The 12,934-nt window shown below is 41.5% G+C and overlaps 1 protein-coding gene across 4 annotated transcripts in view; it reads right to left on the bottom strand.

Annotated features, from left to right (window-relative positions):
• LOC137802531 (protein unc-13 homolog C) overlaps positions 1–12,934 on the bottom strand; it is a 95,770-nt gene that overhangs the window by 18,170 nt on the left and 64,666 nt on the right. For 3 of the 4 annotated variants that reach the window (XM_068600510.1, XM_068600595.1, XM_068600764.1), the window contains 6 exons: positions 8,096–8,222; positions 5,928–6,024; positions 4,998–5,141; positions 4,706–4,783; positions 2,984–3,061; positions 2,203–2,229 (listed from right to left, as the gene is read on the bottom strand). In XM_068600510.1, coding sequence (XP_068456611.1) covers positions 2,203–2,229; positions 2,984–3,061; positions 4,706–4,783; positions 4,998–5,141; positions 5,928–6,024; positions 8,096–8,222 — 551 coding nt within the window. The remainder of the gene's footprint in view (positions 1–2,202; positions 2,230–2,983; positions 3,062–4,705; positions 4,784–4,997; positions 5,142–5,927; positions 6,025–8,095; positions 8,223–12,934) is intronic. The other variant, XM_068600682.1, reaches the window with a different exon arrangement.

The raw sequence follows: 12,934 nt of genomic DNA, 5'->3' as shown, positions 1-12,934 counted from the left end.
GAGGCCAGGCGCCGCACCACATGCATGACACGTCGTCATATTAAAATTGGTAAGCTTAGCCATGGAGACGCTCATCTCACACATTATTATGGCGGATGGCTCAGCTGGGAAGCAGATGTGTAAACTAAACCTTTCATAGACATTGTTATTCGGCAGACATGCTTCTATCTGCAGCACAAACGGGATAGGTGTATATGTGTGTGCGTGTGTGTGTTCACGTGTGTTCACATTCGCACTGCTGTCACCTCGATGGAAACGATCACGGCATTCAAGATTTTCCTGTCACAGAGGAAATTGACCAGAGAGGTTTGAGTTATTTTAGTTTTTGAGTAACGGATAACATCTTTTCCAGTGATGGCATAAAAATACTGGAGGCCATGGTCTTTTATCAGTTCCTCTTGGCCTGGGGAAAGTTTGTGACTGGGCCTCTAATCTGTAGCCTGGCAGACTCTGAAATTGAGATTCTCCATTTCATTTCCAGAACACTGTGTCTTAATGTGAATCCTGCTAAAGGATATTCACCCACTGTTATATAAACCAAGGCACCTGTCACCTCAAGAGAGGAGAAAATACCATTCTGACTGAGTCTGATTCTTGTTGCTCAAGTAATGTGTCTCCCAGGATGAAAGGCCGCCTCCATTCAAAGCTACTTCCACTTGCCAAGTAAGGCAGTTTTGTAGATGCAAAATATCAAAGGTACGTCCTCTAAAATGTCAGGTTTATGGAGGTCTTGGATTATTATAAAATGGTATATAACGTCAAGAATACATGAATGAATACTGTTTATTTTAGTGTATGTTGGGTATACTAGAATAGATCCGATGTCTAATGTCCTTCACTCGCCATGTGTACTCTCAGACACTGGTTTAAGTAGTCAATAACAACAAAAGACATCAAAATACATGTTTTGCAATTAAGGATTACCTACATTTGTATTATGGTAATTTAACGTTACGCAAAGGAACATCCATTTTATAATGTACAGAGCACCTGGCTCCTCCACGGTAGTGAGTTTCACTGAACGCTGACTGATATCCACAGTCCCCCTGAGTGCACAAACTCTATCCTGGCTGACAGCCTATCAACAGCAGCCCAGCTTTGCTTCCCTTCGCCTGTTTCAACAATACAATATCTGCTCGCTGGCAGGGTTGCTATTACGAAATATAGTTTGTCCTGAACAGCGCCAAGTAAACACAGGTTTAATAACCACCATCTCGAAAGTGAGAAGAGAAAAGCATATCAGCAAAGAGGCTAACATCCAAAATAGAGCATGATATCAATCAAGGGAGATCAGTCCATGATGATTCTTTGAATGTGGGTACTGAAAGAGATTATTGCTAATCTCTGTTATTGGTAATATGACAATAACAGGTCTTGGTAATTACATTTGCTCTCTGGGAGTTAATTGCTGATAGGAAATGATTCCGTAATGAATAGGCTACTCTGCAGAGAGGAACCGAATGCCAAACCTTGAACTTAAATACACCTCAGCTGCAGAAAAAAGTATCCAAGAGAAATTCCTTAAGATGTTAAAGATATACTGGATTGTCCATTGACAATTGACATTGATTTTTCGAAGGGAGTTCATGACTTCTGGTGTCATTATTCTTCAGACAATAATGGTCGGGGAGGGATCCAGGACAAGTCTAGAACTGCTAACTGTGGGGAGGTAGCAGCACATCAGCCGAGGCCACAGCTGGAGAGATTTGTAAGTGTTTGAGAAGCTCATTAAACACGGTCTGAAAAATCCTGTCAGAAGCATTTTGTGGCTGCAGCCTGGGGAATGGATAGAGCTGATCAAAACCACAGCCGGCAACTGGGCGAACCTCGGATTCCACTTTTTGCGCCAGGAACAAAAAAACAGACTAAAATAAATAGCTCAATTCTAAATTAGCCATGGATAAAGAAGTGGCAGACGGGGGGGGGGGGGGGGGGAGCAAGCTAAAAATAACGATGGGATCGGGAAGGTTGAGCCACTATCCCCAGAGCGCTGGGGATGGTGAGCTTGAGCTGCCCGTCCAGAGGGGTGATGGGTAATTCAGATTCCATATGCTCTGTGGCACATGCTGCTGGAGGGGTTTGGGGAGTGGGGTGAGAAGCGCGTGAGGGGTGGCGGTGGAGGAACAGGGGGGAGGGGGCGTGCTTTTTGGTATCATTTGGTAAATGATGGGAAGGGGTGTTGACGGGTCCTATTGCACACACCTTACAGAAGGACACAACCCCCTCCTCCTGGAGACAGAGAGAGAGAGCACAGAAAGGAAATGGGGGGGAAACAGAAGACACAACCACGGGAGACAAAACGCAAGGCAAGACAGGCGTTAGATACTGGAGAAGAGAAACATGCGTGTCAGTAACAGGAGGCCGAGGCGGCTGCTTCTCAGGTTAGACTAACAGGGAAAATACTCAACGGGGCTCCAAACCCAACACACAGATTTATAGGGTTTTAACTCAATGTTTACAAAAAAAGGCAACACACTATACACAAGGGGGGTTAGTGTAAGGGAAATAGTGATTGAGTACAAAAGATGTTATTGAGGTAGTCGAGGTCAAAAAGGTGATTTTAGCAAACATGTCAGATTAGTCTATTACATTGATAAGTGCAGAACTGATGGCAGGATTACGGCACATCACTGTTGGGGTCAATTCACTTTTACATTCTATAAATGTCATCTGAAATGACCATTTACATGGTCATGACACAGCATGTATTAAACAGCACACAGCTGATCTGAGGATGGAGGTTTAAGCCTGGCATCGACCTTGCTGGAGTGTCCTTTTGAAAGGCACTCAGTCCGTCCCTGGGGACGCTGTTCTTTAGCTAACCTTGAGGAGGAACGCAGATCTTTGCAGAGCTACATTGTAATAATTCAGACATTTAAAAAAAAAAAACTGTCTGGATGAAATCTCTTTATTTAATTGAAAGTGAATTGCCTCAAAACGTGACACAGACACAGAGGACGAACACACTGAAGTAGGCACAGACCTGTTTGCCCCCCATGGACTCAAACATCTTCTCCAGTTGCACACGCAGCTGCTGAATGTTGTTGAGGATGATGCAGGGCTGTAAAAGTCAAAGCATTATTATAATAACACAACTAAATTGTTTCGTATCGTAAAACCAACTAAATACGTATACTATTTTACAGCTATTGACATCGTACAGTTGAGGCTAGCCCGTATAACTGCAACACATTGTCAGAAGGGTACAACAAGTATAATTATTTTGATTTCCTGACACTTTATCGATACAAAGATGGGAGGTTTCAGCATGACATCGACAGTCAGCAGGGAAACGCAATACATAATAAAACAGGGAGAGCAATGTCTGCAGTGAGTATGTCAAGCGTTATTGATTCTCAGCTGCACAACAAGTTTAACAGATGGCAGACATTAATCACACTGCTTTTTATGGAGACTGAGTCATTCTTTTCAGTCAGGACATTATCTCCCCCAAAAATTACTGCCTAACATACAACACCCCAAAATGATGATAGTCATAATGTAATGGATGGTAAAATGATTAGTCTGAGCCCCAACAGAGCAATATTGGTGTCTTTCAATCCACGAAGCAGCCAATAAGCGTCTCTGCTTCAGCACATCATGGCTTGTTCTCCAATAGATTTATGAACATATTTGTAAGGAAGTGATAGGAGATTCTCAATCTAAACATAGGGTTTTCCTCTCAGTCACATGTTTGTAGCTTGAGAGAGTGAACATTGTAGATTCAAGACAGCCGGCCCCCTCGTGGAGATCTCATGTTGTACCGAATGTCTGGTACGTGTGAAACTTTATTTGGCTCCATGTGTCAGCCTTGTGTTTTACTGCCGAACTTCTGCCCATGCCTTACCTCGCCTCTGTCTAATTTGTGACATTTTTATGAAAAAAATATATGTATACTTAACCTTATCAATATGTATACTTGAGGTTTTTTTGAAAATACTTCAGGCAAACTGAAGCAAGAGCAAACCTTTAAAAAAACTGATGTCCACACTATGGCCTTTGTTGCGGTGGTCGCAAAAATGAAGGCTATACAAGCCACAATACCTGCACACCTTTAATGTATGTGTGTTTGTTTAAGGGAAAAATAGACACACAGCGCGATCTTGGTGAAAATGGGTACGATGAGGGTGATGTACGTGATTTAATTTGATATAATCCTGCCACTGTACAACTCCATCTGGCTCTTATTTCCTTCTTTCTATCATCTGTCTGTTCAGCTCTGTCTCGGGGAGGGAGATTTTAATGCTTTCTCTGGAACAATTGTAATGAGCCTGTCAACGCTGAAACGAAGCATCTGCCTCCTCCGCGAGTATCCTGTGTGGTATCTCTCACTTCAACCTCACAGACCAGCGAGGATAATTAGGTCACTCAGAAGGCTCTGCAGTCAGTCATCCGTCACATTAAACAATGGACGAAGGGCCCAGAAAATGCAAAAGACTTTTGCCCATCGGCTATGGACTGTGAGATTAATAACTGCATCTAAGTGCAGATATTTGCCTTTATTAGACAGGACAGGTTGGGATGGGGTGCGTTACAGAAGGCAGGGCAGGACCAGTGTAAACCGACCGGGCTGCGAACTGAAATTCTCCACATAGACACCGCTGCTCGAGGCCGGCGTGCAAACACCGTCATATTTACATTCAAACTGAAAATAATGAAAGTAACTTTTGCTGTTAACACTAGCAGACTTCAACTGGGTGCTCACCACGTTCTCCTTACTCAAATACAAAGGAAAGTCCTTGGATATGATGACAGCATACTGCAGAAGAACTTTGTTGATAGTCTGTAGGGAGGGAAAGAGACAATTTTATAATGACATAATGTTTGCTCTTCTATTATTAAACTTCACAATCTCATTGACAAAATGTAAGCAGTCACAACTTAATAACAAGATAATAACAAACTGAATAAATACACCGCAGTCTCTTCTCAACTAAATGGCAAACTAACTATGAGTTATCACTCCACACAGAAGGGGGGGTTTCAAACTGCCTGACCTTTGCAAATCGGCACATGAAGTGAGCCAGAGCCTGTGGGTTTGGACACTCCAGCTTCTTGATAATTTCAAAACTCTGGTTTAGCTGAGTGAACACATCCACCACCGAGCATGAAAAGAGGGCGTGCTCCGAGGTTTGCTGGAACTGTTGCAGGATAGAGAGGGGGAGAGAGCCGCATCAGGGTCGAGAGAGGGATGGGGGGGTTGAAAGAAGGAAAACAGACAAAGAGACAGATGTAGGATCTCAGATATCAGAAGTGTCAGACATTATTCAGGCAAAGGAATGAGAACATACACTAACTTACCAATTATTTAATTATTACATTACTCACAAAAAATCTGTACCACTTACTGACAACGTAGTAACTGGAAGGTGTACGTAAACCCTTACTACATGAGCACCCAATAAGAAATATTTGACTCTTACACTCTCTGAAACTCTACAGAGCTTTATCTTTGACATGTATGGATGCCTGCATTATTCATGATTGAGATAAAAGTCATGTTTTATGTGTTCAAGTAAAGATGAATCGTGGTTTTTACCACTAACTTTGTTTAGTGGACATTCAGGGTCGCACAAATCAAATGTGTAAATCATAAATATATAGTGCTGTGCAATGCTTTTATGTGTTCAGCTCAATATGTGACAATTCTTTCGGTGCCAAACTTGCTTTGTGATGCTTGGGCACATTTTCTCTCGTCATACTGCTTTTACTTCTCTGAAAATCATGTTTTGCCTCCTGTTTTTTTCAGGCATGGTGCCTCTGGCCGAGGACTGTTTTTTTTTTACTGCACGTCTTTTATTCCCCACACACTCTTTCACAAGAGGTAAACTCAGCAAGCTGTCCTTCTGAATAAGTAACACCCTTAAGAGGTTTGGCTGGTTAAATATAAAGTCATATATTGAGAAATAATTCAATGCGATACTCACTCCATCTTTCTTGTCCCTTTCCAGCGCTCCATTGAGGAAATCCATGGCAACGTCCTCGTTCTCATCAAGCCACTGAATTACAAATGGCTCGAACCACCTACAAAAGAAACATTTTCCTCAATTGAAGGGTCAAGTCATAACAGGAATCCTTTTTTTTTATCTCTTCCTTCAGAAGCACCAGAAGAGTCAGGGTTTAGTATATGAGAACATTTCAAAGGCTCCTGAGTTATTTAAAACCACTGTATTGAAGAGAGATTTTTGTGTTACTCACAAAAACGTACAATGAAAAGACCTAGTAGATTTCAGTGTGGTTTTGGCCATGGCTGAAATCCATGCAGGCATTGATATCAGGTTTCAATATGTGGACAGATTAGACTGCGAGGCTCAGACAGAGGACGGCAGAGGACAGGCCGGGGTGGATGAGGACGTACATCTGTAAGTGGAATAATAATGCTGCTCTGTCTGTTTCACTTTGCCATTTCTTTGTGTAATATGGTGCCTGAGCTTGTCCTCAGAGCAACGGATGTCCCCCCAATACCGCTTTGAACTCTAGCTAAGGGCATCTGCTCCAGGAGGGAAAGCCAATAAACAAGGTGGGTGTGGTGACAGAGAAAGAAAAGAGAGACAGACAGACGAGAAGAGAGATTGTGTGTGTGTGTGTGTGTGTGTGTGTGTGTGTGTGTGTGTGTGTGTATGATGCATATAACTCTGGAAGAATCAATCCTGCTAGAGATGGTGTCTGAGTGACTCGAGAGGGGGGAGGGGGAGTCATTAGTCTGACAAACTGGCAGGTTGGGAGAGGGCATTGCGTTCCCTGCTTGCACTACACGTGTTTACATTGCAGCGATCTTTGCTTTGTTGCACACAGTTATGCACGATGGGAAACAAACGGAGTTATGGGTGAAGAAGAGCATGCTTTTGGGTTATACAATTGTTCTCCTCGTTCAAAATAGTTGATCAGCTTGTTCAAAAAAAACTGCTAGCACAGATTCCATAAACATTTGACAGATTCAGTCCAGCTTCTAGTTGTTATTTTTTATGCTTTGTAACATTACTACTCCACTGCAACCTTTGTTAATGCAAAACCTCACCTCACTAATAAGTCTTTGATTTGCCTACCACAAGTCGGTTTAATTTATCGGCAAGTTATATTTGCATGAGAGCAGGGTAAAGTTGAACAAATTTGACTGATTAATCGTATGATTTTTCTGCAATTAATCGCATTATGCGCCAAATTCAATAATGATGTAAAAACTAGTGTTGCGCGCTTATGTTTTAAAGTAATGTTATCAGAACAATATAACAGGCACTCTGGAGCAACAGCAAGTTAACATACATACGTACATATATAGTATATTAATCTGTTTTCTTTTCTTTTTTTTTACCAGAAAAACATTTGTCTTTCATCAGGGAACAACATAAACAGTGTGTTCAGTAGTAAGGATCCCTGTGAGGGACCAGCGACTCCTTCTTTTGTCCATGTTCAGTCTGTTGCTTACCTTAAAGATGTACGTTAAAAACCAGCAGTTGATTTACTTTATACAAAAGCAATAAGTGCTTTTGATGTTTTTCAGTTCAGTTCAGTTTTTTTTCCTCAGTGAGAAAAGTCCAGTCTGTGTTGGCTTGAACAAGTGGACTGAAGTCTGGTTGAATGAGGTGGAGATGTGAAGGACAGCTGACAGGTATCAGCGGACGCTTTGCGCATGTGCGATAAATGTTCAACCTGGACGCGTAGCCTGTAGCGCAAGGCTGCCGGTAGACTGACCGCCTGTGAGCTCTTTGTGAGGTGGAGCGACTCGCAGCAGCACCTGCTGCTCGCTGAGCACAGAAACTACAGAACAATACGTGTTTTCACTTCAGGCTCAAGTCTGCAAGTCGTCAACACTGCCTGTTGGTGAGGCTACGGAAGCGCGCGCACCAACATAAATTGTATTGCATTTATGGCGTTCATTTTATTTATTTACTTTTTATTTCTGATTGACCTCCCGGGGGCCGGACTGGGAGAGCCGTAAGACGCCCAGTGCTGAACTACGCCGTCTGGGAGGGATTTAAAGTGCAGCTCCTGTGTGCGGCAGTGATAAGACATTTAACGCGTTATTTAACGCGTTAACTTGCCCAGCCCTAAGTTGTATATATGCTGAATGTGAGTGGAAAAAGAGGATACTTACAGGGAATACTCCGGTGGAACATTCTTGAAGGCCGGCAGGTCACGGACATATTCATTATGGAACCATTTGACTTTGAAGTGAAGATTCATGTATTCAGTACTTTTGCATAGGCGGTGCTTGTCATGCTCTGTAATGTTTAAACATAAGAAGCATATGTTAGCATATAGAGTACATCCACTGAAGTCTTGATTCCTAAACAGAGTCTCACACTCTGGGTTGACCATAAAGCATGTGACAGTGTCAGTGTATAACACAGGAAACCGGTTTTATGTAATCAGGCACAAAAAACAGCACTTCAGTTACTGCTTCCTTCTTCAAAAATATATCTCTCTCTCTTACACACACACACACACACACACACACACACACACACAAATAGAAGTGTGCAAATATTAATAAGTCTAAAACAGATCTGATCCGCAGAGTTTGATTAGCATCTGACACCTTAACCTTGACTGTTACTGTGTACTGCCTTTAGCTAATGAATAAACAATCCAACAAACATGTTCTCTTTGCAGGATAAATAAGGTATCTATCTATCTATCTATCTATCTATCTATCTATCTATCTATCTATCTATCTATCTATCTATCTATCTATCTATCTGTCTATCTATCTATCTATCTATCTATCTATCTATCTGAAAGCAAATAAAACCAAGCTCGCGAATGTATCCAGCTCCTTTCAAAGGAAAGAAAGTCCCTGAATGACTGCAAACAAACTGAATCTAAAAAGGTTTAGACTTCCATGTCAGCAGAGAATGACTCATTTAGTTCCGCTCAATGTGGACGTTTCAGAATAATTAATCATCTCATGGGATCCCCTGGAGAAGAGATGGATGGTGATGGCCCAGGATATGAAACAAGAGATGTGGGAAAAGAAATATTGGATGAGACAAAAAAAAACAAAAAACATGGGAGAAAAACTAATAAGAAGAAAACTACTCTTTGCTACACATCTATGTTTGGTTCAGCAGCCGTTGCCGTTTTCCCACCACTAAACATGTGGGGTGTGGTGAAGCATCATCTAACCAAATTTGGATATTTGAGACCCATTAGAGACATATTGGATTTGCCCGATGTGAACTCTAATCCATCTCAGCTGAACTGTGACACAATCTGGTTCCACCTGAATACAAGTCAAGAGGAGCTAGAGATAAAGACACACATAGTCACACACAGTTTTGCATTTACAAGATTCATACGTTCACACAACATCAAAGACGTGTTTAAATCCACGCATTGCACCACGGCTGTCATGTCTTAAGCCTGATAAGAACCTTTGTGCTTACTGTGATGAATAGTGCATAGCTTACCGTCCCACACTCTTCTCTAAGCTTGGAGGAAAATATTTACATATGTTTAATTAACATATCTACCTGTGCATAATGAGTGAAAACGCACAATGCAATATTTACTCTGTGCAATGGATACACTTCTGAATGCTCCATTCAAGTCAGTCTGATATCAGTGTGTGATACATGTGTGTGTGTTTTGGTGTACCTTTTATACAGGGAGCATCTTAAAATTCATAGAAGACAATTTGTTCAAGACAGTGTGTCATAAAAGATGGATGGTTGTCATAGCCACCATGTCCTAGCAGAATGTCATAAATAGAGCATTGATTTACTGAAAAATCACAGTGCGGGTAAGTGGTCTTAGCTAAATGAAGCAATAAACAGCACATCTTTCCCATCGTGAAACATCACCACGATATGAGGAATGCTCTTTAAGCAGCGAGCCCATTCAAGTCATTTGATCGACTCACACGTTAAATGTTTGAGGTGGAATTTGTTGAACTTGCACATCGAGATTTTAAATTCTAATTATATTCGAACAAATCCCGAGACTATTTAAAGTTTTGCAATGGCCCGCCGATGGCTGATATGAAAAGCCATAATGATACCGGCACCTCAGGGTTATTTCCTTTTTTTGGAGCCAAACGCTGGGAAATGGTGAGTATCGCTTCTTTCATCAACGGCTAACCTTCAAGGCTCAAGTGGTTTTGATGGCTGGAATTGCCACGGGATTTAAGGTTTCACCTGGATTCACCGAGTCGGTCTTCGCCACCGAAGGAGCAGGTGGCTTAAACATTGTGAATATTGAGTCAAGATTGTTTTACTAGAGACGGCCTGCAGTTATTCTGCTGCAGAGGGCATGTAATATCTGAGCCGAGGTATCCACTCTGGCTGTGCCACTTTAATAACTGAGCTGGCACTGCAAGGCAGCTTCACAGGATGGACACACAGGCACACACAGTCACAGTTCGTCAACCTTTCTTTCCAAGCAGATAGAGGTCAGTCGGGAGACAGTACGGTGGAGGTCGGCAAGTGTTTTGTTTTGGTGCTGCCGGACCGGTTGTGCTAGCTCGGTACAGGATGCGAGTGTTTGCAGGATGTGTGTGTCTACATTACGTCCTCTCGAACACCACGAATTCAATGCAGGAAGTTTCTCCTGGCCCACATGATAATTTGTTTTCTGTTTCCAAAACAATTCAGCACCGCTTGACGGTTTTCAATGCATCCGAGTTAAGACGAGAGTTGGCATTAACAACAGAACGAGACATAAAATCCATGAAGGGAGATTCATTTACTGGAACTGGAAAGTACAAACAGCATGGAATGAGTTGGAGCGGTCTCAAGTCTTGTTTTTCTGCTCGTGTATGTTCCGGTAACCACCACCTATTGTTGTGACAGTGGTTTTAGAAGAAGCTCATACTCATCCTTTGGAGATGATGAATGTTCCACAAGTAAAACTCTGCCTATGTTGAATGTCTACAAGTGGGCGTGTTACCCGGGATCTCAAAGATAGTAGGATACATCTTCTGAGAACCTTCAAGTCTGCCACAACAGTTTTATATCAAGCTTCAAAATACGTGTTATGAAGACAGAAATGTTTGCCAGAGGTTAAACAAGTGTCATGTTCTTGAAAAGCTTCCGCCTTTCCAGCCTCTTCACTTCAGGAGTCATACAGTTCATCTCCTCTCTCTAGAAAATGGAGGCAGAAATGGACAGAATGTGCTTCTTTGCACAATCTGAATGAAAGCAAAAGGATGTCATTTTCTATTCAATGGGCCCAATGTGATTGTTTGAATAGTGGAGAGAATCTGAGGGAAATGAGGCCGCAGGGGGCAGTGTTTCAAACATACTGCAAGAAAACATACAGAAGATACTTCATCGGCTTTTTTATTGAACATGGTTTTGGTATGGGTTGTTTTATAGGTAAGATTCCACCTAAAAATGTTGGAGGTGAGAGACATTTCTAATGTTTTCAAACAGTCAAATTAAAGTGTAGTAGTGTAGGAATGTGATTAAATGATCATTACTTTGAATTTCACTTCCGTGATAGGAATTATATTAAAAAGTTGAGCTGTCAAATATGCAAATCTTCCCTATTGAAGGTAAGTGCTTTGATATTAAAAAATTTAAAAAAGCATTTCACATACTGTTTGAGTGCAGACATGTTTGATTGTGAGCTTTACTTGTAGCGTCACAAAGATGAGAGCAAGCAGCGCTACAATGTGTTATTTTATTCACCTTAAAATATGCTTTATTCATTCGTAAGGCATTGTGCGCTGCACACTGTGAATGAGGCAAAGGTTTAAGAATAAACATCCGAGTACCAGGTCCATATTTATGTGGAATAGGTTTAGAAATTCCTACTAAATAGTTGACATATTTTGACAAGCAAAAAGTTGAATGTGTCTATAGCAGGCATGCTTGTTAGTCTGTAATGAGCTAAATATTTCCATTAAAGATTTCTCTTTTCTCGCTACACTTAACCCCTCACCACCATTATCCTCTCACTACATTTTAAGCCAAGCATATTATCTCACCGGCTGCAACAGCTGCGTGCCTCATCGCCATCTTTACAACAGGTTGCATTGTTGGATTGCCAACAGCTTTATGATGTGGTGCAACAGAATTATGACAGTAATTGCAAAAAACGCAATCTGCATTTTAATGGTTGATTTTCTTCTCTATGTAATCATGCAAACGGCTTGTGGCGACAGACATACACACCTTACCACTCTCCACTTCTTGTATAACAATACTATGCATCTTTTTCATTGAGTGAGACATTTTTATTATGGGCCATTATGATCAGTAAAGCTATTTAATAGATAATGTGACTGGCTGAGACAATAATGATTTATCTCCATACCCATCCTATTTATTTTCCATTTCAGATTCACTTTTGCTAATATATATATATATATATATATATATATATATATATATATATATATATATATATATATAGTAAAGATAGAAGATAGATAAACAGAAGTGCCAAGTGTGCTTGAATGTGCTCCTATTGTCTTTATGCATACGTCATAAAGCATCGCAAACAGACAGTTAAAATGCATCCTCATATCTGTGAGTGTTACAATATGCATGATGCACATCTGTGCATGCATTGTACTATGTGTAAATGTGCCTCTGTGCCCTGCTGGTGATAAACAGTGTGGGCGGTCCTGAGGGAGGAGGAGGCTCAAGGTCCCTGGTGAGGATGTCATCTCGTCTGACTGAGCCCACAGGGACAGACAAACTCGCAGGAGACTCACCCACTCTCCGCCTCATTGATTTAAAAGCCGTGGTTATTATGATGAACGGCAGCGGGTCTCCGCAGCATTTTTCTAGTCTAATTGCTATTCAGTGAATATATCTGAACGTGTGGTTGGATAGGATCATTCAAGAAAAAAGGCTGGAAGACCAGAGTGTCAGCTGAGGCCAGTATGATTCTGCCTGTGACATAATTCCTTCATCTTAGTTTCTGACCCAGTTCTGTCAAAGTACCCTTTAAGATGTATCACAGGGGCTGACTGACACAGCTCTGC

This window comes from Clinocottus analis, unplaced genomic scaffold (genome assembly GCF_023055335.1).
Source record: "Clinocottus analis isolate CAN_PGR_092001 unplaced genomic scaffold, fCliAna1.0.p SCAF_1, whole genome shotgun sequence".
In the NCBI taxonomy this organism is placed as follows: Eukaryota; Metazoa; Chordata; class Actinopteri; order Perciformes; family Cottidae; genus Clinocottus; species Clinocottus analis.
The sequence above is the reverse complement of the archived record's forward strand: the minus strand, read 5'-3'. Positions and strand labels throughout refer to the sequence as shown.